This window comes from Zosterops lateralis (assembly GCF_965231275.1).
Source record: "Zosterops lateralis genome assembly, chromosome: Z".
Lineage (NCBI taxonomy): Eukaryota > Metazoa > Chordata > Aves > Passeriformes > Zosteropidae > Zosterops > Zosterops lateralis.
The window spans coordinates 18,308,519-18,335,283 of NC_139800.1; the positions used below are offsets into that span (position 1 = coordinate 18,308,519).

Consider the following 26,765-nt stretch of genomic DNA (forward strand, 5'->3'; position numbering starts at 1 on the left):
TTGCAATTATGAAGACTGCAATAGCATTAAAAGGAGGAGGAAAAAATCATTCTGCAAGCAACCTGTTGCCTGAGGTTAAAAATGCAGTTGTATTGTTTCCTCTGCATGTTACCTGCATTGCTTGCAGTCAGGCTCCCAAAAGTGATGTGTACTTTGTACATGTGAATGTGCATTTGATAGTCACATTTACAGCAATCTGTCTTATTAAAACATGGTTCCTGCATCTGTAAACAGCACAAGTGAGTCTCAAATAGTACTTACACCTAGTTAAATTTTGAAATCAGTAATAGAGTTTTCTGAAGATAAATTTGTTATTTGCAAACTAAGAAAACAATAGGTGATACTAAATTACAATTATAATTTTTTGAGATGGAGAGATTAGTTTAGGAGAGGATGCAGTGCCCTCCCTTCCAAGACAACCATACTGCTCTTCAGTTTTATCTTCTGAATTCCAAACTTCTTCTGAGCACGTGGATTCAAGTAAGTGTCAATCATTAATTTTCCATGGAACAGTGTATAATTAATCGGAACACATAATTTCCAGTTGGTTGGTCATAACACTGCCAACAGCAACAATATCTTCCTAGCAAAACTACCCACAAAAGCCAGGACCTGTTAATGATCTCTGGAACTTCTGTGCTCACCTGGCAGTCTCAGGTGCTGTTGTCTCACAGACTGTTAAGCTTATGTACAATATTAATTTATTTTTAATGCAAACATATTGAGGTTGATGTGTTTCTGTATTTTATCCCACAGGCTGTTTAACCTATGTATGATTAGTGAGTGTACAAGTGCAAAGATATTTTTAACAAAGATTGTTTCTGTTTCAGGTTCTCACATGTGCAGAGATCTGTGTCCTGGGTATGTATTTTTAGACTTGTAGTTTACCAAAAAGATCACTGTTGGGGTGGAATCATCACTTCATAAAAATCCAGGGGTTTATTTGCAAACTGAATAAAAGCCCTCTATTTTAGCTGATTTCAGGCATTGACTCTGACTTTGGTGGTGCCTGTTCGATTTACTTCATGCAAAAACTGCAGAAGCATTCCAAGTTCTTTTGTAGTTACAAGTATTGGAGCTGTTAATGTAGATGGTACTCTTGTCTGTGTGCATTTTTTATTTCTCCTGATTGCAAACCACGTTTTCAGCAAAGTATATGCAACTGCCATGGGTAGTTTTCTACAAAGGCCAGCTATCACCAGAAGGTTTTTAAAGTCATACTGTGTGAAAAGTGTAAAGCAACAGACTGAAGATTTCAGAACTGGCAAGAGCCTGTGCATTAAATAAAATGGTCTGACATATATATTTTTACTTTTAGCTACAGTTCCTCTGGATCCAGCAGAAAAGAGTAGCGGGTTTCCTTTCCTTCTGGTCATTCTGCTCCATTACCCTTCTTTATTGCATTAAGCATAGCAGTAAACTCTGAATGGTTTATCCTGTTTTTCTAGTATTTTAAGTGGAACTGGTTTTTGTGACTGAACTAGATTAGGAAGTGATTACATAAGGTGGAGTATGGATGGTGAGGTGATAAATTTTAGCAGACTCTGTTATCTTGTAGTCCTAAACTATGAGTTTGATTTGTTTTTTTGGTTGTTTTTTTTTTTTTTACTGGGAGCAACTGATTAAAAGGGAGGAAAGAAATTGAGAGAATTTAGGTGAAGCTGTACTCTCACTGACACTGATTCTTGCTCAGAAGGTCACTGAGATTTGAGTACCATTGAAACTGGTAGCACTCTGTAACCTTATCTCCTCAGGGCAGCAATAAAAACCCTGTGGGTGCTCCTGGCTGCCAGGCTCAGTCTCCTGTGAGCCAAGCATGTTCACACACCACAGCAGAGCTCAAGTATTTCCATTCTGGATCGTCCCTCTGATGTTAGTTAGGTCCTGCTCCTTCTGTCCTCATCAAAGCTGACTCAAGTGTACTAACCCAATGGAGATGGGGAAAGTCCAATGGTTTTATGTAAAACAACCTGGATATTGTTGTTTTAAGTATAAAAGAAAGGGGTTTAGCTTGTTGTTCTTACAGGAATATTATACATTAATTTAGTAACAGCTCTTTTCCCCTATCAAACATCAAGCTCTTTGGAAGATCCCCTGCAAATTACTGGTCCAAGTGATGTTACTGACATTGTGAATGATCATGTAGTGGAATGTGGCACCTCTCTGTTGGAGCTGGGCTTTGCAAGACCACAGGCTAAGAAAATCTCAAGGTAATACAATGGCTGGTTTTTGTTGTGTGTTGCTTAAATCATTTTAACCCTGGTTATTCTCATAGTTCACACCTTGGAAGCAAGTATGTGGTTTGATGTTAATAGAACTAGTGTTAGAGCTTTTAATCTACACAAATCTACTGGTCATTACTGTCAAATGTACCAATTGTTCTAGTATTCTGGTTTTGAAATTTCTTCCTTCCCAATTGGTTGTTCCATCTTCTGCTAGGTATAGGCTGGAGCACAACTGTTTTTATACAGCAGATTCAGTTCAGTTCAGGTCTTCTAAATCAGTTCTGAAAGACAAAACAGAAATATCCTGCCAGTGGCACAGCACCTTCAGAAACTCCCAGCCCTAGATTCCAGCTTGTCATGCTCTCCTCCCTGCTGGAGATTTCCACACTTTTCCGACTGTCAGTTACAAAATCAGCTGTATTCTTTCCTGAGAGAGGTCAAAGTGACAGCTGTTTCCTCCTCCAGTTTCTGATATCAATTGCTTACAAGGCAAAAACATACAGCTCTTCAGGTTACCAGTCTGCTGCATTGGTGACACAGTTCCTACCAGTTTAAGCTCTGGTTCTATTACCTGAAAGTAGCTGACAAGTAAAAGAAAAATCTTAATTTTTGAAAAATTTTCAAAATTTTTCAAAATGACTTGTTTACCAGGATTTTATGTAGTAAAATTTTGCGAAAGAAAAATTTCCCCTCTTGTTAATTACTTAGATTCCAGCTGTGTCAGAATTTTGAAAGGTTCTCAATATTTTAGTTGCCATTGTTTGCAATTTACAAGATGTGCTAGATTATTTCTTGTTTACATCTGCCCTTAGGGTGCTTGATTCTGCTTCTGGGCATTCTCAAAGAACAGAAAAGGAGAGGAAAGAGATACAAGCATGGATGAAAAGAAAGCAAAAGGAAAGAATGAGAGAATATTTGAAGAAACTGGATGAACAAAGACAGAAAGAACATCATCCATTCAACCTGAGAAAGAATATGGTAGGATTACCAGGTGTCTGGAAGAGTAACTGTTACTAATTATACAAGTGTTGATTATTCAGGTTAGATAATATAAAGGCTGGGAGTAGTTGTTTTCTTCCCTATTGTAATGTTGAATTTCTATGTGTATGATTTTATTTTACTGGAACTGGCCATAGTTGTGTCAAGTAAGTAAATATACCAATGTTCTTCACAGGCTGCAGTGGTGACCATTGGCTGCAGGTGGCCCTCGACTGTAATGGATACAGCTGCAACATTCACTAGTGAAAGATGTGTTTTTCAGGGAGAGATAGCTACAGCAGTTGTTAAGATGTGTTTACACTTTGTTTCATCTTCCCACACATCTCCCAAAACCCCCAGATAATTTAGAAAGCAGAGTTCACATGCCAGCGTCCTTTACAAACATGGCAGGATACTGAGGGCAGCCATCACTGTCAATTCACCCACACAGAGGTGCATGCAAAAATCATAAGGGATCAGCAGAGATGCTAGAATATGCCATATATGTCAAGTATCTTACGAAAGTTTTTGTTGAAGGCTGATTTCCATGAACAGTTCACTCCCAGATTTTTTTACATTTTAAATTCAATTAGTAAAAACACATTTATGGCCTGGTCTGGAAAATTTTCTGTGCTGGAAATAATAGAAAATTAAAATAAAACATACAGGAGCATTTCACAAGATATTTTCCAATCAGTATTAAGTCTCGAAATATGCATTTGCCATCTCGATGCCTTCAGCACCTGAAAAGACCCTGCTGAGTCACAGGAAGCTCTGGAGTTACAGGAGATGAGACCCAGCAACACCAAATATATCCCTATACTTTCTACTTGTTGACTTCAGGATATGCTGTAAATACTTCCGGGCTGAAGCTCTATTTGTTTTAACTCCCAAGCAGCAAAAGTAACATACACAGGTTCCCTGTTACTAAATAATTCAATGGTATTCACTTTCAGAAAGTAACAAATATATATGAAATAAAGTATTTCCCCTAGTTTTAAACAGTCTTTCTGAACTGAACTGGGGTGCTCTTTTGCACATGTGTGGAGAGGAGTGATTTAAGAAAAATGGGTCCTGCTTCTCTCCCTTTCCAGTGTTGTCAGCCCATAAATATACACTCAATTCTTTTGCTATGGGCTTTTCTCTCCTGAAATCATTAGTGGAGGGATTCTCAGCTTCCAGTGGATGGTTTGGGTTTGGTTTGGATTTGTTTGTTTTTTTGGTTTTTTTTAAGGAGAATTAAAGACTTAAATTGTACTCTCACAAACACAGGTCAAAGGGCAACCTTGTTTATTAAATTAGTTATTAGGAACATCACTGATTTTTAGAAAACTGGAGGTGAGGGCATTTGAAACTTTGAGCTTGACTATGAGGATGTCTCTTTAGGAATGTTAATATTTTAAGCATATAAGGTATGAAAGATGTGACTGCAGGATTTCAGTATATTTTTTGAGACTGGAAAGTTATAGAGACAATTAACTTGAATTTCCTGGTAGGGCCATACGCTTTTGTATTGATTTTTTTCTCAAGAGCTTCTTAAGCAGTAACTTTCAAATAAAGTAAGTACATTTTGAGAGTGAGAGACTGGAATAAGAGCACAGTACATAATTAGTTAACAATTTTTATACTTTCTTAAACAGCATCATAATCCTACTTCAAAGGATATTAGAGTCTTCCAGAAAAAGAAAGAAGAAAAAGACAGGTGAGTAGCTATTAAATCCTTATTTGTATATTGGTTTTCCAGTCCTGAGAAAGAGGTTAGAGATAGTTTTAACTTTATTGCTTATGAGACTTTAGATATGGATGAAATTTCAACCAAAAGCATAAATAATTCATGTTTGCTTTACCGTTTAGGAAAACTGAACATTTTTCATCCATTGATTATATATGTTGCTTTCCAAATATTGTTTTCTTTCCCCAGCATTTACTCATTCATTCTGTCAAACCCTTTGGTAAGAAATGTTCTAAGTTTTTGCTAATGATCTTCTGAAAGGCTTATTATATTTTCAGGGAAAACTTGTAAGAAAATATTCTTCAGGTAGCCTTACAGGACTCACAAACCAGCTGTGGTGAAATGAGTGACAGCGTGAGGTAATGTGTCATATTTCTCTGCAGAGCCCTGTTGTCTGAGCATCACAGAATCAGAATATCACAGGCACTTTCCCTGATGAATGAAATGTTATCTGAAACTGCAGCATCACCAGCAAGTGATCACAGGACATTGTCCACCACAAGATCACCTGAAGCTCACAGAAGGAGGAATGTGGCATCTAGTACAGGGTAACACTTTAAGCGTTAAACCTGTTCTGTTCTGCTGATGACACTCCAAGTCTTGTAGCAAGTTTAGACAGAATTCCTTTGAGAGAAAAGTCGTATACTGGCAGAATCAAACATACAATTTGTCAGCATCAGAGGACTCTTGACTCCCTGTTCCAGGCTTGTTGAAACCAGTACTGCAAATCTTGGACGGAGCCTTAAAAATGACTTTTGGAGCACAGAATAAGCCAACTCAGGAGTTGAGCTGTAATTAGTGTCCTAACCCATTCCACTTAGTATCAATTCTTTTACAGAAAGAGTGGTTAAACATTGGAACAGGCTGCCCCAGGGAGGTGGTGGAGTCACCGTCCCTGGAGGTGTGACTGGACATGGCACTTGGTGCCAGGGTCTATCTAGTTGACGGGGTTGTGATCCCATCAAAGGTTGTACTTGATGGTCTTGGAGGTCCTCTGCAATCCTAATGATTCCGTGAGTTCCACTGGACTACAACCAGCAATATAGACCTGCAGAGCATCTAACAACAAACAAGAAGCAAATAAAAATTCTGCTGTGCAAACTCTAGACTTGTTCTCTTTCTTGCTAATTTTTTAATTACTTAGGATTTTAGTCGTTCTTTCTTTAGCACTTTGCTTATTGCCTTCTGAGGAGGTGAGGGTATCTGAGTATCATAAATTGGTACATTTATTCAGTTTGATGGCATTAATGCTGCATGGGTATATATGTGTAATCCAGGTGTATATTGCATTGTCGTTTTTCTTCTTATATATATTTTACACTTATCAGATTAATAGAGGGAACTTTGTGCTTCAGATAATCCCATATTCCAATATTTCTGCTCTTCTTCTTCAGTACAGTAACTTTTTTAGGTACAATTCCAGGATACAGCATTAAACTGAATGTAGTACTGTGCAGAACCTGCTGATGGTGTCCAAGGGAAGTTTAGGTGCATCAGCCCAGCCAGAATCAGACATCCTAAGGAACATCATGCAGGAATCCACTTAGGAGTGGCAGGAACTACTAACTGATAAGTTTTGTTGGCTGTAAAGTGGCTCTCTGTAAAGCGAGCTTGGCGTGTCTTCACTGTGATTGCAGCAGTTCTGATTCTGGTGAGGCTTATCGGCCCCACAAGCAGTGTGTGATGCTGATCCTCAGCTATATGGGCTGAATGTGATTTCTCTGGCTTTTATGTCTTTCTGAATACGCCCTGTGAGATCTAAGTTGTGTGGAGGAATGGTACATGGTACACAATAGCAAGTATAAAAGCGTTGTTGTGTTGTTTTTTTTGTCTTCTTGTAGAGGGCATCTGAACGGTCCTGTTCTGGCAGAAAGGAGCAGCAGAATTGCTGCCAAACCTGGCTGTGGTCAAAAAGTGCAACGTTTCACTCCAGCTCTTGGTTTAACACAGTCCAGAGGTAAGAACAGAACTTTTTAAATGAAGGAACATATTGGAGAGGATCTTCAAATGACTGCTGGATTTTTGGGAGGGAGGAGCTTTGATATCTATGTAAAACATTAGATTTATAATCCTGGATGTTTCCTGTCCTGAGGCTTTTGCAGTTCTGCTGCCATTGACCTATTAAATGATGAGAGTTAACCTTTTCTTATCACTTCTCTTTAAATCTAAAGTATCTTAAATTGCCATAGCAAGAGTACTGTGTAATCCAGGCAGCAAACTTGTAGATGAAAATGTCTAAGCATCTTTGAGTATATTTGATCTGCATTTTAAAAAAGAAATGCTTACTTTGTCTTTCCAGGTAATGCCTGTATGCTCCTTCCAAAAAGTACCTCCAGAAGAAGGTTGAGAAAAGCTACACACTGTCCTGTTAACTCCAGACACTGTAAGTTACACAGAACGATGGCATAGTGCTACATAATACAGGGCAGGAAATGAGATGCAGATACAGCATTTGTTTAGAAGAATAAAACTCATAATCTTTTCCCCCATGTAAAAGTCCTTTTAATTAGAAACTTATGAAATATTTTAATCATCTCTGTTTACCTTCTGAACAGTTTTAGCCAGAGGACAGTTTCAAGATTACTGAAATAAGGGTGTTGGATTTTATTGAATTCCTGGAACATATTTTTTGAAATCATGAGGGACAGAGGCTTTGAGTCTTATCTTTCAATTCAAACCCACAGAAAGTTAATTAGAAGACTAGCACACAAGAATTATGTCTCTTCCTTACCTTTCTATGCTGCCTACTCTCCAAACTTTTTAAAATAGGAATTGTCTTTATTATCCTTCTGTACAATATCCATTTAAGACATCATTTTGTCATAATGTTAGCATGGAAAAATTTGACTAAGCTTAATGAAAAAGCCTCCTTTGGATTTTAGTGGTTCTTTTTTTCATGTCTATTTTTGTAGGTCTGGATCCACAGACAATCAAATTCTAATCCTAATCAAATTCTTTAACAGATACAGTACTTTCTAACAGCAGCAGAATCTCTGATCAAAGAATGAGGAGTGAATCAGTCTGAGACTTAGAAAATAGTGGCCTGATTCTATTCTGCCTTACACCAGAATTATACTGGTGTATAATTTATGGAAATGTATTGGCATAACTTGGACAGTCAAAGGTCAGTGTGTTTGACTTGGCAGTGTAGGAAATTGAGACAAGCAATAATAAACAGAAAGGCACTTTTCCTGAATTGCCTCTACTCATGTGGAAAAGTAATTTTTCTCCATTCCATATATTCACTTTTCAAACTCCAAGTTGATCTTTCTCTGATTTCCTGGCACCTTCTTGTATCTGTTTTTCCAGTATATCACATCACTGCTAAGGGTTTCATCAAAGTTCCGTGTCTCCTAAAGAGGCACAAATTCAGAATTTGTTTAATTTAGTCCTCTGCCAAATAATGAAGCAATGTGCTTACTTGGGGGGACTGCACCACAGAACCTGGGTGCTGTAGGCACCGTGCATAGTCCTGTTCCGCTTTGTGTTCTGCCTTGGGGAGGCAGTTCAGAGCATGAGGCTGGAAGGGACCAGCAGCCTTTCCTCACCAAAACCCCACATCAATTCTAGATAACAGAGCTTACTGTTTTCACATGGATTTACACACAGCTTCAGTTCTTAGAACCTGAAGCTCTATTCTTGAAGGAGTTTCAAGAGATTGAGATGACAAGTGCAAGAAGGGTTACAGTGCTATGGCTGGCCTGTTTTCTTCTCAGCTGCTGAGTGCAGAGTCAGCAGAAGCTCAACAAAAAAGACTTCTCAAGTTGCCACTGCAGTTCAGACAGAAGATGTTGATCTTGACACTGATCGAGACGTGGTGAGTCCTTGGACTGTGCCTGATGATATCCAAAGAATACTTGAAGATACTCATGACTCCATGTTCCAGGTAGAGTACCTACTTATCCTATAAACTATTTGATACTTGCCACTTAACACTTTGTTTAATTCTGCTTCATGTAAAATGTAGTTCCCTATTCAAACCATGTGAGTGAGATAGATACAGAGGGACATAAATGGTGGGGCTTCAGCAGAACCAACCACATTATTTTATTTTTTTACAAGCAAAGTCATTCCTGTGAGCCTTGAAATAGAATGTTCTTTTTAACAACTGTTTAGGCACATTGCCTGCCCAGGCAACAGACACCAGCGAGAGGGCATAAACAGGAAAATAGATTGCATTTGTTGCAGAATAATCAGACACATAACTTGATTTGGAGATGTTTTGAAAGAGTGGGATGACTTCTGCTATTCCCGAATGAAGCACAATGGTCAGTTCATCTTCTCTTTCCCAACAGGCCTCTGCAGTGCCCAGCACGAGTTTCTCTCCTCTTGGCAGTACCAACACTGACAGTGTTTCTGAAAGCACAGGGAGCATCCTCAGCAAGCTGGACTGGAATGCAGTAGAGGCTATGATAGCAGATGTGGAAGACAAGTGAATAGTTCTCAGACACTGTGCTCTTCCAAACAGTTGCTGGTGTTTGGGTTTTGTTTTTTAAAACCAGTAATTGTTCTACTTAAAATGGATTGAGGCCTGTGTTGGTTTCCTACTTAAGCAGCCTGGAAACTCTCACTGTTTCCAGCCTTGCCTAGGATGAAGCTGAATTCCTTAAAATGTAGTTTTCCTTCCATATATCTTGAGGTCAAGAACTAAATGTAGTCGGTAAAGGCAGACCCACAGTCTTAGACAGAACTGGTTCAGCTGCTTTACGTAGAAACATATATAAACACAACAAATGTTATTTTATTTTAAGAGCAGTGTACAACTGTTTTACTTTTGTATTTAATATTTAACATTATTATGAAGTTATTTTTGTAACATAAGGGTTATGGTAAACTGGTTTAATAAAAGTAATTTTATTTGTTTCTGCTCTAAATTATTTACACATGTAGCACTATTAATTATTGCTATGTACCACTAGACTATATGTGTACATGTGCACTACTTTCATATTTTAAACCCAGCCTACTTGTACAGTAGTTTTGAAAAATCTTACAAAAGTTTGAGTGAGTGATAGAAAAACGTAAGTTGCCAAATAGTCAGAAATGAAAATAAAGAATAGACTTTTGTTAGGAAAGTAAGGCAGCAGTGTGAGACACAAAGGGCAAGTACTTACTGGGGTGAAAACAATGTAGCTGCTCATCCTTCTGCAGGAGGCTGCTGTTGAGATCTCTTCCAGCAACCCCCAGGAATTTGTAGAATTAAGTAGTTGTGATGTCCAAACAGATGCAGCTGTGCTGGCTTTTCCCAACAGCTGTAGTTTTTATTTTGTAGTGAAGAAATCTGAATTTTTCATCGAAGTCAAAGGTATATTAATTTCCAGTGGTTAATTACTGTCACCCCAAACTGTAGTAGTTAAAAAACCTAAAAATTTCCAAGTGAATTTGCATCTTGGCAAACATCAAAAAATAAGGTTCAGAGGGAGACTGTTACAGGATTATACACATGCTAGGATAGAACTGACAGTTCCTGTAGGCTCACAGGCCCAGACTGGCCATGTTTCTTTTAGTGGTCCTCAGAATCTCCATCAGCTTTTCTCACAGGACTGACCAGGGTGCAATACTCAGGATCGGGCTGGATCATCTTCGAATGAAAGGGGCCAGTGCCTTTGAAGAGCCAGTCCAAGCATGAAGCTGTGACTTTACCCAGAGTGCAATACTGTGTTTCTTCAGAGTGGCAGCAAACAAATCATCAAGAAGTACTTTCTGTTCCTGGTGGAAAAATGCTGTGGAAAATACTGGTTTAGCCAAGTGTGGGAATCTCGTCATGCCCACAGCCATCTGTGAGAAGGAAGAGAAAGTAGTCGATCCATTTCATTTTAACAGTGGTATAGGGAACACTCTCTTGACGTGCTCTTTTGTGCTGCCTCAGATCCACAGCACCACAAATCATTAACACGAGGGCACAGAGACAGTTCAAAGTCAGGGTGTCAGCACTGAACTCAGCTTTGCCTGGGCTGTGACAGCAGCAGAGCCTGGGCAGGCAGAGCTGCTCCTGCAGAGCCACAGCAGTGAGAAGAAACACTTGGGACACATGCATGTGAGAGGATCTTCAAGAGTGGTCTCTTAACCAAGGTGCTTCCATGGACCCTCAAAATTTTTTTGCAATTTCTCTTCCTCTATGATGCCACTTTTAGGGCTGAACAGGAGGAAACTGTTTAGAATGTCTTCTTCTGAGAGAAACAGTCATTTGAAATTGAAGAAGTCTTGAAATAGACATTAAAAAACCCTTGAGGAGGTCTGCTGTGATAGATGTTATAAGGATCAAACAAATAAAAATCTGTTAAATCATTGTAACCTTTTAGAAACAAATTTTTAAAAGCCCATTTTCTCTAATGTCCTAGTAAAGGTATTTGAAATACAACAGTATATGTATTTACTAATCTGAACTGAACAGTTTGCCTTATTACTTGCTTAACTTTTTAGGGCCAAAGTTTCTTTTGCAAAGCTGAAAGAGAAGTTAATGCTTATGTTCAAATTTTAAGGCTTAAGATTTTCCTCAAGCACCAAATTGCAGAATTTGAAACTTTGGAAAAGGAAGAAGTTGGTAAATTTTCCTTTCTTATCCAGCCTGCCTCATTTCTGCCATCCCTTTGGGGGTTTTTGTCATTTTTTGATCACAGCCTCTCACCTGTTCCAGTGACTCACCACCTTCAACAGAAAAAATTTCTTGTCTATAGCCTTGATCCTCTCTCAATTTAAACCCATTTCCCCTTGTCCTACTACTACCTATTCTTGTAAAAAATCCCTCTCCAGCTTTCCTTGTGGGGCCCCTCCAGGTACTAGAAGGAGCTTTCTCTTTTCCAGGCTGGACAATCCCAGCTCTCTCAGTCTGTCTTCAGAGCAGAGGTGCTCCATCCCTCCAATCATCTTCATGGCTTCCAGCAGGAGCTGCCTTATTCTGGGACCCCAGCTCTGGATGCAGAGCTCCAGGTGGGTCTCACCAGAGCAGAGCAGAGGGGCAGAATCCCCTCCCTCCCCTGCTGCCCACGGGGCTCTGGATGCAGCCCAGGACACGTTTGGCTTTCTTTTCCAGGAGTTTCCTTGATTCATAAAAATACTTAACATTCCAAAGCAAATGTCTGTTTACACTTTGCATAGAATAAGTGTTTAGAAATATAACTTTGTTTAATTTTGGGTTAGTGGCCAGCACAGCAAGACTTCAAATTAGCCTCTTTGGGAAAATAAGAAGAAAAGTGAAGAACATTGCCGGACACAAACAAAATCCTCATTGTTCAGTTACAGTGTCCTGCTCAATGTATTTATCAATGGTCTGGATGCAGCAGGTGAATGATCCAGCTGATGATCCAGACTGGGAACTGCTGTGGATTCTTTTGAGGGATAAGAGGCCTTTGCAGAGGGATCTTGATAGATTGGAGCCCTGAGCAATCTTAAATGGGGTGAAATTTGCCAAGTCCAAATGCTGAATTCTGCACCTGGGACGGAGTCACACCAGGCACAGGGATAAAGTGGGAGAGGAGTGTCTGGAGAGCTGCAGAGGGAGGTGGGTCTGGCTGGTGCTGGGCTCAGGAGGGTCAGCAGTGCCCGGGCAGCCCCGAGGACAAAGCCCATCCCAGAGCCCCGAGCACGGCACAGCCCGGGCTGGGGATGGCCCTGCTGGGCTCAGCCTGGGGCGGCCTCAGCCTGGGCCCTGCTGGGCCCTGCAGGTGGAGAGGGATGGGAAGGTCCTTCAGTGTGTCCTGAGGAAGGAAACAGAGCTGGAACCTCCTGTGAGAAGTAGCTGAAGTCTTTGGGCTTGTCCACTTTGGAGAAAAGGAGGCAGAGGGGTGGCCTCACAGCTCCACATAGCTTCATGAGGATGGGAAGGGCACAGGGAGGTGCTGGGCTCTTCTCCCTGGCACCCAGGGGCAGGATGCATGGGAATGGTTCAGAGCTGAAGCAGGGGAGGTTCCGACTGGATATAGGAGGCATTTCCTTACCACAAGGGTTATGGGTGGTCACGTAGAAGAGCAGGCATGCTGGAGCAGTGGTCAATGCCCCGAGACTGTCAGTGTTCAGGAGGCATTTGGGCAGTGCCATTAGCAATAGGCTTTAACCTTTGGTCAGCCCTAAAGTGTTCTTTGGATTAGCAAAAAGGTCTTTGGAAATGGCAGTTGGATTAGATGATTGTTGTAGATCCAACCATAGCAGTTCAGTTCTGTTCTGTTCTGTTCTGTTCTGTTCTATTCTATTCTATTCTATTCTATTCTATTCTATTCTATTCTATTCTATTCTATGCTATTCTATTCTATTCTATTCTATTCTATTTCTCTACAGTGATATTGAAATTCCAGGTTAATTTTGTTAATGAAGCAGTGAGAGAACAGTGCAGCACCTGCCAATTAATGGCAAGATGATGGGAAAAGTGATGAACTTTACGCTGCGGGTCATTAACCCCAGCAGGTCCTTGGCATCTTTTACCACAGTCACTATGTAAGAGACCTTACAACACTTATGTAAGAAACATTAAAAGCCTATTTTCTTCCTTACATAGAAACATGCAAAAGTACAAATTCTCTTCTGAGTTTTGAACTTGCTCATGTGCATGTTCCCCACTAGATACAGGATGGCCCAGAGGTTTCTCAGCTGTGTTCGAGTTAGTGACTCTGTCAGCTCTGTAGCTGATGCAGGAGTGTTGGGAAACAGGGGACAGGAAGGACTTATGAATATGACTGCATGGCGAGAAATGCTGTAGATGTAAAACCTGAGTGAAATATGAATGAAAGCCAGTTTTGAGATGTGTGCATGGCAGGCAGGAAGACGGTGATTAGCTGACAAAAAGACAAGAATGTTGCCTTTCCACCTTGGCAAAAGACATCCAGGAACAAACGCATAAGAAAGAAGTCTATAGAGCTTAGAAAGTAAAATGACGTGGTAATGTAGTCGTTCTTATAGGCTGCACGCAAAGTTTGTAAGTTTTGTATTTCACGCTGGTTGGTCAATATGAATTAGAATATTTAACAAAAAAAAAAGATATAATGTATTGTAACAAGAGGATCGCCCTTTTCTCCTCTCTTCTCCGCTCTTCTCCACTCTTCTCCACTCTTCTCCCCTCTCTTGTCCTGGCTTTCCTACCTTTTGCTCTTACCTCTCTCCTCTGGCCCTCTCACCCTTCTTCCCTTATCACTCTTGGCCCATCTCCTCTCCTCTCTCTCACCTCCCTTGCTCCTGCTTTCTCCCCACGTTTTTCCCCTGCTCCTGCCCCGCTTTTACCCCATAGCTCTCTTCTATCTCTCTCTCTCCCCATTCTCTCTTTAGGGCTTTGCTCCAGCCGAGGCTGGTGGCTGGAAGCAGGCCCGCTTTACCCACGACCCTTGTAATAATAAAGCCACGTGTTTCTAGAGCATCTCAGGTGTGCAGAGTTCCTTGTCCCTGCCATCCACGGAAAAAATTGCTACACAGGAGAATTGTTCACACAGAGTGCCAGCAGGATGCCTTCTGTTGTCATTCCCTGCAGGACACCTTGGCAGAGGCTCCTCAGCACTGGCAGTGCAGCAGGACCACGGCAACCCCTTCTCCGAGGCACCTGACACAGCCGGGATGGTGCCATGGCAACCATCCCTAAAAGCCATTGCTGAGGCTGCTGCCATGGACACTTGCACTGAGGTGTTGCTGGGGCTGGGTGCTGTGGCAACCAGCCACTGCCACTGCTTTTTAGGAATCTCATCCAAAGAAACCTAAACTTCATTTAGCACTCTAATAGCATGACATTTCCATCTGAACGGAAGATGGGGAAGCTTCACAGATAAAGCATATGATTATTTTCTTTGGATTAAATCCTATATAGAGGCTGTGTTTTGTACTTGATGCATTTAACATTTTAATATGTTTTGATCTCTGTTTTCTGTGGTGTTTTCTGTCAGAAAGTTTTAAAAAGTCAAAAGCAACTTATTTCAGGAAGTTTAAAAAAACAACAACAAAGCAAAAGTAGAAGTAAAACCAAAAGCGAAACTTAAAAAAAACCCCACTAACCAAACCCCAAAAAGAGATATTGGAAACACTCAACACCAATTTTAAAACCCCAAAAAAGTACAAGAATTAAAATAAGAAGATGAAAAAGACAAAGCTACAGAAGTAAGAACATACCACTTCAACTACTTTGGTTCTTTAATATGAAATCTTGATTATTAATGGGGTCAGGGATAATGAAGTCAATGGTACTCAGCACTGGCTGACGTGAGAGAAGCACCTTCAGCAGAAATGTCTCTAAGCCAGAGCTCTGGCTGAGGTATTTAAACTTAAAGACTGCTAACAAGATTTCAAATTCTGTGAAAAGACAGATTAAGATACACAAGGCTGGCATTTATGTTTTCTCTTCAAAACCTCTGGCCACTGAAATCATCAGATTTCAAGAGGAACATACAAGGGAAGTTTCTTTTTGGGCTCCCTGTCTCCTCAAAGCCAAACTCATGCCTTCTGAAGATGGAAGTGAGTGTCTTCAGCTATGAAATTTTAAGGATCCTACATAGGCTTCAGCAAATTATGTGTGGCATTGGAATGTGTATACAAGATAAATCTGCACTACAATTTGTAAATTTTGTAGAAAAAATGAACAAAACTTCACCATTACCCAAACAATAAATACAACCCTACAACTTGCTTTCAAAATAATATTGTCAGTTTGAGATAACACAAGGGAGGTAAAGCACCTAATGACTGCCCTGGGAATTTTTCAAATGCACTAAAATAAGGGAAGGACTTCTTTCTTTTTCTGATATGGAAAGACACAACTAATAGATGGAAGGAAAGTTCAAAAAGTACTTAAATTTTAAAAGGGCCTTCTGAGAGTAACACGTGCCTTGTGATGACCAGTTATGTGCACCCTCCTACAAATATCTAGTATGGCATTAAAGAAGTGGCCAGAGTGGGTTTCCCAGCCAAGACTTAAAAATTACTTGACTTTCCTACTCAAAGATAGGAAAAATTTACACCAGCCATGGAGGATCCATGGGATCAGTTGTCCAAAGGAAAAAACTCAGGGTATAGAAGCCTGTACATGGCTGGTTTGGAAAGTTTGGTCTGGATGACTTGAAGGCTGAGCACAGACCTAATAACAACTTCTGCACCAATTTTTTCATGTGGATTTCAACCCGAAGGGATCTTCTGTCTCTTGAGTGGAACAACAGCAGTATTTCTGGACAGCAAATAAAAAGCCTTGATGAGGAGTGGTCCAAATCACACAGAACTTGGTGTTACATTAATCTGTCCTCCAGGTTTGTCAGTGGACATGGAACTGCAGGGACTCATCGCACAGGTGATGTTCAAGGCTGACCTTGAATTGGAACATCTACCTCCACATGAGACTATTCAAAATAAAAAAACTCTCATAAATAAGAAACAAACAGATTTTCTCAAGGAATCATCAGATTTTTTTTGCCTGTACTCACTGAATACATTTAGTCTAAGCACGAAACTCACTTAATGTCTCCCTCTACCCATGTATTTCTGGCTTTCAGGAATTTAAGTGCAGTGAGGGAGTATTTCTGTACAATCATGAATCCTAAGAGAAGAAAACACGCAAAATAAGAGAACTGAAAGAAGACTTGCTCAAAAAAACCCATGTCTTCAGTCTGTGCTTGTGAAGTCAAAATAAAAAGCAGATGGCCCCCCGTATGTTTTCTCAAAAAATAAATTACACATAGTGACAAAATGGGTATGTTTCCAGCAAATTTTGTAGCCTTTATAGCTGGGGAGAGAAATACAAATAAGGGATAGGTAAAACAAATGCAGAAGCCCTTTTGGGAGAAGGGAAGGGAGGCAGTGCACTGGAAGTGAGCTGATGGACAGCGCGGACAGTGAGGTGCAGGCAGCACCAGCAGTGACCCACCCAACAGCGCTCGGCGCTGGTGACTGCACTGCCGGGAGGCAGAGGCTGCACTGCAGGCACAGCTGCAACACCCAGTAAATGACCAGTCCCCAGGAAAGTGGGGGTGAATCAGATAAACCTCCTTTCTAGATCTTAGGAGGCAGGGTCTTATTTCAAAATAAAAATATGAGCCTTTCAACACAGCCGCACAAGAACAGTGGTGGAGCAAAGCTCCTTTGAAGCGCAACGAGATGGCTTTAGAGAAGAAGCCGCCGAAATGACGAGTAACAGGGTCACTCAGCGCCGGACACTGTAGATGGGACAGGCAGCATTGGTGACGTCCTGCTGTGACTCCATGAAGGGAGTCTCTCCCCTGGGATAGTTGCCAAGGGCACAGCGCACCCTTGGGCCGCCACCCTGCCGGTGCTGGTGGCCTGAGCCAGTTCAGTTCCTGGCAGGATTAACCCCTGCCCCTGCCCCTGCCCCTGCCCCGATCCCGCCGGGCAAGGAGTGCCGAGGATATCCGCCCTCACAGTTTGGGGAACCGTGAGCAGTGCAGGCAGCTGCACCGCCCCTGAATAAGGCAGAAATTAGAAATGGTGAGTTATGTCTGATGGGATGAACACAGACTAGCAAGAGGTCTCCAAAAATAATCCAAAAATGCATTCCCTGGGTGATTTACAGACGCCCAGGCATAATTTGAGCACGGTGAGCATAGTGAGAAAGGAATCAATGACGTGGGTACACATTCTAGGATTAAAAACTTGCAAGTTTCATTTTGGAAGGGTCAAAACTGAACTCTTAAAACATTTATTTTAAATAAATGAAATATGAAAATACTATGAACTTATTTGTATATAACAATAACAGTTTAATATTTAGTCAAGGAACCATGAGATCTAAAAGCTTGCTACTTACATTAAGAACTCACCCATTACAACTCAGAACTTCAATGATAAGATGACAAATTTTCTGAAGTATATGGAAACGCTCATACGATCATGGTGTGGCTCTTTGGTGAGTGGAGAACACTAGGAAATAAGAATTGTGGCTTGTACTCCTACTACGTAGGCATGAGAGTTCAGGAGTGTTGGGACATAGGAAAGCACAGAAAAGGTGTTTGTCTGAATTCAGCATCACTAAGATCTGCCTGGGGCTCGGAGTCAAAGCAAAGATCCGCTGAACTCATCTGTTGGTTTCCCTGGAATACCATTAACGCCTGCATTTGGCAGAATGTCCTGCTGTTAACTAGCACCAGATGAGCCAGACCTAATTAAAAACTTTTTTTTTACATGAGCCACAAACACATTTAAGAGCTATTTTAGGGCTGCAAGGTATTTAATGTTAGAGCTACTGTTTAGCACAATCTAATTATTCCACAGTAACAATATTCTTACTACTGACACCACAACAGCAAAACAAAGGCTAGAGTTTGACTCAGATTTAAAAAATTTAAATAGCTTTCTTTTTTTTAATGGCCACACCTCACTAAAATACTTATGCTGAATATTTCCCATGCCTACTTTGTACATGTTAAGAGTTGTTAATATAAGCAATAAAGAACCTCAAAAATACAAAAGGGTGTTACTGAATAATTTAAAAAAATACTTGTAATTACAGTTCTGTCAAAAAACTATTGTGATCTTGAAAATATTCAAGAATTATTCTGAAATTTTACAGTACTGAAGTGGAGGATTAAAAATAATAATTTCATTCTTATTTAGATTGTGGAAGTGTCTGTGTTTTCTTAAAAAGTACTAGTAATATGGCTAGTGTTAATTCTAAAAGCTTATACCCCTTAGTGAGGTAAGCTACTGCAACAAGTTCCATGTACAGATTCTGTACTCAAAGGGAGAAAGCAGGAAGAATAAAAAATCCAGTAATCTTATAGTTATATATGTAAAAATCTATAGCCATACAGTGAAAAAATACTACAAAGCTATGTCAATACAAAGGAGTAAAATTGTGTCACTGGATCAATTACTGCACTGCAGCACTTAAACAAAAAACCAAACCAAACACTTTCTCATGTAGAAAAAATCTTATCTTGGTATGTGCTGTTGCTACTGATGTGGTTCATGCTGGTAAAACTGCAGCTGCTGCTCAAGAGCTTGAGCCCTGCACTGACACGACACAGCAGAGAACCATCAGCCCGAGACAAAACACAGAGCAAACAGGAGTTTGGTTCCCAGAACGGGGCACTGCTACCTTTTCCTTTCACAGCAGGTAACCAGAGCACTTGTGATTGGCAAAACCAGACTAGGCAATACTCTGTACTCCGGAAGGGTAAAATTCAACTCTTAACTAGTAAGAATCATATTCAATTTATTTAATCATCTATAATCAACTTTATAACTGTAAATTATATAACAGCCATCACATCCCATCAAGGAGCATGTATGCCACTGGCATATTTTACAATATAGTAATGGTCTAAATCCTCTCAACTAAGACAACTTTAGATTTCAGGTTTATATTGTTTAATTATAACTTCTTTCTGATAATTTTATTCCAATAAATATCAAACAAATTGAATCCCCCCATCTTTACTACTGGAAAAGCCACATGAAATGAACAAGGAAATATTTATATTACCTATTAAAAATAAGATGTTTTAATATAATTGCATCAGAAATTACTAACAGCCAACTTAATCTAAAACTGCAACTGTATGAAATCCTTGGGTTTATGACTTGGGAGTTTCTTGGTGAAGTATTTTCAACTCTGCTTATCAGTAATATCTGACACATCATATAACCCCTCTAGTCTCCAAGTACGAGTTTGCCAGTATAAAAGCTGCACTTGGCCCTGAGAAATAGTCTTTCATTGTTTGCTACAAAAATGTTCTGTTTCCAGAGCTGCAGAGGACTGACTCCTGCTTCTTCTACTTCTCCCTCCTTTAACAATACGACCTTAGCCCAAGAGAAGCCTTTTTGTATGGCAAAGAGAACACTATCAACACAATCAAACAAAGAGGTGCTAAAACACTTCTGTTCAGAAAAATTCCACTGGTGAAACAGCAGAAAGGCATTCCCCAACAATTTACTAACTGGATTCTGAAGAGTTATTAATATTTTGTTTAATGTGTTGTTTTGGTTTTTTTACAAATTAATGTTTTGGAATACTGTCACTATTCCTCACAAATTGAATTATGTATTAAAATTCTGCAAGTTAGTTTCATAAAAACAGCCCCCTACCATATATTAAATTTTTAAAAGAAACAAAACATAATAGAAATATAATTAGGTTGAGGAACACCTGTTTTCGATAAATACATTTGACAAGACAGCAGGGTTTAATAGACTCCTACAAAGTTTAGCTGGTTTTAGATTTTTTTCCTGTTTGCAAATATGCTGCTTTTCTTGCTCTCTAGGAAGACAAACTGCTTTTGAAAGGTTGTAGCAAGGCAGTTGAAGCAAACGCTTCTGTAAGATTTCAATAACATTTTTTCAATTTACAAAATGTCAAAACATCTTTCAATTAGTAAAAAAAATTAGTCTAATATACAAACATTTTTAAAAAAATTCATTTGTGAAGGAATGTAGTGTAATTGCCCAGATTCATACCCATGCACTCCTCAGACACTGGTAGGTAGCTCCTCTTGACACAAGCCTCTCTATATTAACCCAGAGAAATGCGTACATGGCCAGTTTGCCCAAGCAGAAGAGTCATTCAGCTTTCCCCAAATCTGAACTATCATAAATTACCACCTGGACAGCATTAGAAAGAAATTGAAGCATACAAGGAATAAACTATAGTTTCTTTTTATATCAAAATGTACTCTTGAAAAATGTGTTTGGCACAGTGCTAAATCATATAGTTAATACTAAATATTGCAGGATACAATAAAACCCTGGAGTTACCTTGTGTTTACACCCTTTTAGGGATAAAAATAAAAAGATACCAATTATTCAGAAGTCAGCCTATACAAACTGTATAAACAATATTTTATGTCTTGTTTTGAAAACCACTGATATAGTAAATTTTACATAAAAGACTGCAAAATAATATAAATGGATTTAAACAGATCTTTACAATAAGAAATTCAAATGGAAACAGACAAGTAACAAAGAGAAGTAAAAAAATTTATTGCAGTATTCGTTCCACCAGATTTGCTGGGGATCCCTTTTCTTGTATTATTTCAGGGTGACCTAATACATCAAAATCTACATTTACAAAAACTCCTCCTGCAGATAGGTCATAGATACTGCATGCTTTTTTTTCTTTTTTTTTTCTTTTTTTTTTTTTTTTTTTTTTTTTCTTCAACAGAATAAATTATATATCCAGGAGAATCTGCCACTTTACAGCCTGGAAAAACAATGCTTTCCTGGAAACTGGGCTAAGCTAAAGAAAGCCATCCGCTGCTAGGTTAAACTCCAAGAACACTTTATTAAGAACATTAACAGACTAATTTCCAACATTCACTTGTTTATTTTTTTTAAACAGAAAGGTTTTTTTCCAAGATATAAACAATTTTTTGTTAAACTATAATACAGTGGGAGTAAAAATGAACTGAGAAGTTTCTGCTGCACAACAGCGAAGGAAGCTCCCACAAAAATGTTTACCAAACATTTCCTTCTTTTTTCCCCGCGTCCCAGGTTCCATTCTTACTCTTCATTTAACTGATTTTTTTTTGCCAGAAAGTTGGTATTTCAAGTTTTTCTGTTATTTCAACTCCTGTAAATTTGGCTGCATGTACAAATTCATTAGCTGGAAGTTCCATCCTTGGCGGCATACAGCGATCGTAAAGTCTGCACAACTTTATTAGTCAGCTTATTAGCACTCGTTAGAGCAATTTTTTTGTAAATAATGTCTGACTCTTTAATAGTGTCTACCCAAGGCACCAGTTTGCGGCCATCACGGCGCTTAGCCTCAGTCCAGGAGCCACTGTAGGAGCCTGCCATCCACTGAACACTGAAGCCATTGCTGGTTTTCTGTACTACTCTTGCAATTTGTGGTCGGTCTTTGTACTTTGGACAGCAAATAGCGATGACATCCATGACATCAACACTTTCATTCATCTGTGCTGCCAACTCCGTAGAGTCTGAATTTCGTTTTGACCTTCTCAATGACTAAAACATTGGGGGGAAAAAAGACCAAGTGTTACACAAAAGAACTTTAGTGAAATTATTGCTTTTATTGCTTTTAATCCCTTGACGCCGGGAGTTGGGATTCCCCGGCACACATTCCATTGCCGGCAATGAGACGCACCGCGACCGCCAGCGCCAAGGGGTTAACATATCCTTGTAAAACCACATACTCTTAATTTGTACCCGTGTCTTTATCTCTTATTGATATATAAAATTATATATACACATGAATCATAAAGCTACATAAAAACTTGGCAACAATAAAAAGGATAACACACAGTACATTCCAAAGGAAAATTAATAACTTTTTATATGGGATAAATCTCATTTTCTAGTTTGGTTTTTTTATTGTCTTTTCTGTTAAACTTTCTACAAAAGTTGTATAAACGGTTAAGTAGAGAATCTCTATCTACAAAATGCTTTTTTTCATGTGGATTACATTACTTGGTGTACATTTAATATAATAAACTGACATTTATAAGCACATAAAAATCATTTTACGTAATACGCTGCGAAATACGTTGACTCCTCCTCCGCCTCACCCCTGAAGTGCCTCCTCCTCTATCCTCCCCATCACTTTCATCGTCCTCTGTCTCAGCTGCATTGTTTTTAGGGCTGCCTCCTCCAAGCAGCGAGGTAATTGCTTTGTTCCGAGCATTTGTGCTAGCTGACACCTCTCCATCTTCTTCCTCTTCATCAGGATCCAAATGTTCCATAAGAAGCTTGAACTATTAAAAAAAAATTCAGTTCACTTCGTAACTTTAAACATGGATATTTACATCACATAACATTATGACAGAAACTAGTAGCAATGTAAAGAAACAAGGTAAAACAAACAGCAGACAACTTGAACAGCTCATGTTGTGTACTACAAACTTAACTTCCTGATTTTTTCTTTGTAGATACATAAAAGCTTTATTCCTGTGTTTTCCAAATGGCAAGTTTTCTCTAACTCTTACTGGTGTGGGGTGAGGGACAGTTAATAAACAACATCCATGGTGGTTTCCATGATGGAAAGAGTCAGGAATAAAGTGAACAAGTAACATGGGAGAGGTATACAACGTGGATACTAGAAATTGGAAAATACTCCATAAAGATGAATATCTTTTAGCTGAAATGAATAATCATTGAGTTTAAACTTATTAGGAATCTTGGAAATACAGTCCTGCTGAACATCCTGAAATTAAGATACACACATCATATAAAATAACCAGAAACTTAACATGTTGAAATGTACTTTCAAGTTTATACTGTGTTAAAGAATTTCAGGTTTTCTGCAAAGCAACTTTACTTACATCTAAGTACTGTTTTACTATACTCCTCTTCACTTCTTCTGTGATCTTGGAATTAGCCATATCACTCCGCAGAAAATCCAAAGTTTGTTTTGGATGGAAATGCACTCCTGTCTTCCTGTTTATAGCTTTATCATAAACTTTTGCAGATTCAGATGGAGAATATTTTTGAATTTTACTGTTTAAAGAAAACAAACGAGAAGATCTTTTAAGGAAAGTCCAGAGTAATTTGAACAAAAAGCTTTTAAAATCTCCAAGTATTTATCTTTGAATCACTCCATATACAATAGATAGCCTTGTAAGAATTGGGGTTTCTTAAACCAAAGTTCAACTTAATTTTTTTTCTCTGTTACACAAATGCATTGCTTAACCAAGTAGTCACAATCAACTTAAATAAATGGCAAAAACTTCTAAACAACTCACTGCATAACAAGTGTCGTGTTACCTAAATAGCCTTACCTATCAGAGAATCCACAGAGGTTCTTTAGATGCTGTTTCAGCATCAGAAGTAATAATATGCCTTGGGAGACATTAGCAAATTCAATTAAAGGAGCTGAATTTTCAGGTAAACACTTCATCACTGCATTTATATCATTTTCTTCATCAGAATCTGAATCAGAGTCCACTCGTTTCCGTAACCTCCGAGGCTTGGAAGCTTCCTCCTCACTTTCACTCCCGCTACCACTGTTACTGTCACTTTCGGTCTCATCATCCGATGAAGGCTTTCTTTCCTTTTTTTTGTCTTTCACCATAGACTGCAAGACAGGGAAGTTAATTCACATTCCAAGATTAGGGTAAGTAACATTATGTATGTTTTAAAACAATCTGTCCAAAATAATTTCTAGCTTAAGTTAGCAAGAATTCCATGAATGATGTTATTAATTTATAACTTGGTAGTCTTAAAATTATTTATGACAAAAAGATACTGAAAAATTTATCCAAAACCCAGATTTTCTTGCAAGGTGCATACAGAAGGAACTGAAGCAACAAGCACTCCTCTGGTATGTTATCATTAAAAGACTATTGAAGTTCATTAGCAGTGACAGCAAAATACAGTAGAAGGCCAAACACAATAAATCAGGAAGAAAATTCTATTTTTCTTTCACCTGAATATAATTTCTGTGTATCACGGAGATTTCCACATGTTCTTTGGTGTCTAAGCTGGTTTTAAATTCTTGTCTCTTAAAATTTTATGACACTAATTGCACTACTGACCAAAGTGATCATATTAATAATGAATTAATAATTATTATTAATAATAATAATCAGCTGCCCTATGCCTGGCAGTGTTCAAGGCCAGGCTGAGTAGGGCTCTGAGCAATCTGGTCTATTGGAAAGTGTCCCTGCTCATAACAGAGGGCTGGAACAAGATGATCTTGAAGGTCCCTTCCAATTCTAGCCATTTTATGATTCTATGATTAGTTCTATGATTACTTGTACAGAATTTCACATACGCATTATTACTGCACATAGCATGATTTTTCAGGACACAGACCTAAACAGGATCTCATCCTTTTGGTGCTGGGTGCTACACAATGGTTCTCAACCTGAAGAGTGCATTGTCTCTTTGTAACATTAAAAATGAGCTTTGGTAGGGTGAGAGTTTGAAGCACAGTACTTCTCGAGCAGTGAACTTTCAGGCATCAACTCTGTATTTATTAGTCAAACTGGACATTCTAGAATCTGGTTTGCTTCCTGACAATTTGCACCTTCTACTGTAATAGTCATTTAGGAAAGGAAGACACTGAAGTCATAGGCTTGTGTGTTGCCATAACAACAGGTACTTTATCATGGTTCAGGTTCTTATGTGCTGCCTTAAGAAATACTCCTCTCTTGCAATAAACAATGTATTTTAAATCTCCAGGCAACACAAATGCGACTGCCATCAGCTACTTGACAACAAAATTAACTGCCAACTGGATTTTATTATTAAAATTTTACAAACAACCATAACGAACTAGCATTCCATGATGATTCTGGGGTCCTGTGCTTTCAGATGCATGCAATTAACTGTTATTCAGCCATACCGGAAAATTATATAGATTTGATCTCAAAATTCATCATTCTTTTTTTAATAAAATAAGCAGCAATGTAAGTAGAGTTTTTGACTAGTGTCTACTAGATACAGGTCAGAACAGTGTTGCTTGTTTTTTGACTATTGTTTACATGCCAAGTAATGCAACTGGTTCACACAATAATAATGGTACTGCATTCACTGAAAAATGGACCACATTATAGATACTCTTAAGTTTCCACCATCATGAACATACTAAATTGTAAATGCACATACCTCTTTAAATGACTGTAGTAGGTTGCTACCAGAAACTGATAGTGTAATGTCTATGTGATGCATGATAAACAGAGGCTCTTCCTGTGTTTGGTATGGAAAACAGGCTAGATTGTCTGCTATGTACAAAAGCATATTGACCTCTGTTTTCTGGAAGTTAAAGAAAAAAATTACACATAAATACATGTAGAAATATCCTGGATTCATATACTTCTGCAGTGTTCCTAACAGTCCAGAGCAAAAAACGTGATCACAATTCTTATTCTATATAGCCCCCAAACCCACTCTAAACAACATCTATACATGCCTGTCATACCTGAAAATATATTATTTCTGATCAGTCCAAACTGAGTATAAAAAGGTACAGAGTAAAGCCACATGCATTCTATTACACAGCTAAATACTTTATATTAGAAAGCAAAAAAAGTACATTGGGGACAAGGCTATCAATAATTTTGTCATAAAAGTACATCATAAAAGGAGAACTTAAGCTTGTAATGCAGCATTTTAACTTCTTTTTAAGGGAAGGAAATGTTGTGCTTACTGCAGTATCATCAAAGAGATTGAGTAAAGAAATTAGAAAGGCTCGTCTGTGCTGACGGTTCCCTCGAATCATGGAGTAGAGGTGTGAACACAGTGCACTGGATGATTCATCGTGTCTAAAACCTCTCACAGGATCTTTTGGGCAGGTATTAATTGCCTGTTGTACTTGGTAAGACATCTTCATACCAGCCACTGCTTTCATCTGAAATGGAAATATATTTATTTTTATTCAAAACATTGCTTCCAAAGCAGTACAACTGAAGCCTTTTAAAAGGACACTCATCTGAAATTTAAATTTAAATTATGCACTGAGGCAATACTACCTTTTGAGGTGGCAAACAGATTTGAATGGTCAAACACAACTTGTGGCAGAGATCAGAATGTCTTGTGAATTGTTTTTTTTGACTGTAAATTCTGCCAGGAACATACAGCTAATCTGTTTATCCACTATAGCCAGGTATTTCAATCTAAATGATTTTCAAGAACATTAAAATGTTTTCATACATAAACAGAATATGTTATTATTTTACCACACGTATATGCTTGGTATCCCCTGTAGTGAAACCAATAATTGAATCCATATGAGTAAAATAGGACTAACAAAGGGAAAATCAGTGTGTTGATTTTTTTAATACATCCAATATTTTCCAGTTGATTTTACTCACTTCAATGGTCCTGCTCTAGTTTTAGAACAAATTCTATCTCTAGTTGGGCTGTATAATCAACTGTCCTCAAACTACCTCTGCTGCTGTTCAGCAAAGTTGTCTATGTGTCTATACCCTGTCTTAAATCCCAGCTGCCTAACACAGCAAATT

General features: G+C 38.8%; 2 protein-coding genes across 8 annotated transcripts in view; one reads left to right on the plus strand and one right to left on the minus strand.

The window, feature by feature from the left end:
* CPLANE1 (ciliogenesis and planar polarity effector complex subunit 1) overlaps nt 1-9,767 on the plus strand; it is a 56,298-nt gene extending 46,531 nt beyond the window's left edge. Inside the window, exons 44-52 of the mRNA XM_083883917.1 lie at nt 831-861; nt 2,079-2,210; nt 3,038-3,203; nt 4,844-4,905; nt 5,319-5,483; nt 6,777-6,892; nt 7,235-7,318; nt 8,652-8,821; nt 9,231-9,767. Coding sequence (XP_083740043.1) covers nt 831-861; nt 2,079-2,210; nt 3,038-3,203; nt 4,844-4,905; nt 5,319-5,483; nt 6,777-6,892; nt 7,235-7,318; nt 8,652-8,821; nt 9,231-9,371 — 1,067 coding nt within the window. The 3' untranslated portion in view covers nt 9,372-9,767. The remainder of the gene's footprint in view (nt 1-830; nt 862-2,078; nt 2,211-3,037; nt 3,204-4,843; nt 4,906-5,318; nt 5,484-6,776; nt 6,893-7,234; nt 7,319-8,651; nt 8,822-9,230) is intronic.
* Nucleotides 9,768-18,695: 8,928 nt separating this feature from the next.
* The window catches only part of NIPBL (NIPBL cohesin loading factor), a 142,626-nt gene continuing 134,556 nt past the window's right edge, over nt 18,696-26,765 (minus strand). For 2 of the 7 annotated variants that reach the window (XM_083883843.1, XM_083883842.1), the window contains exons 42-47: nt 25,952-26,152; nt 25,411-25,557; nt 23,580-23,875; nt 23,124-23,298; nt 22,371-22,556; nt 18,696-21,810 (exon numbers count right to left, since the gene is read on the minus strand). In XM_083883843.1, coding sequence (XP_083739969.1) covers nt 21,445-21,810; nt 22,371-22,556; nt 23,124-23,298; nt 23,580-23,875; nt 25,411-25,557; nt 25,952-26,152 — 1,371 coding nt within the window. In that variant the 3' untranslated portion in view covers nt 18,696-21,444. Of the gene's footprint in view, nt 21,811-22,301; nt 22,557-23,123; nt 23,299-23,579; nt 23,876-25,410; nt 25,558-25,951; nt 26,153-26,765 lie in introns of all 7 variants that reach the window. The other 5 variants (XM_083883848.1, XM_083883846.1, XM_083883847.1 and 2 more) reach the window with 5 other exon arrangements.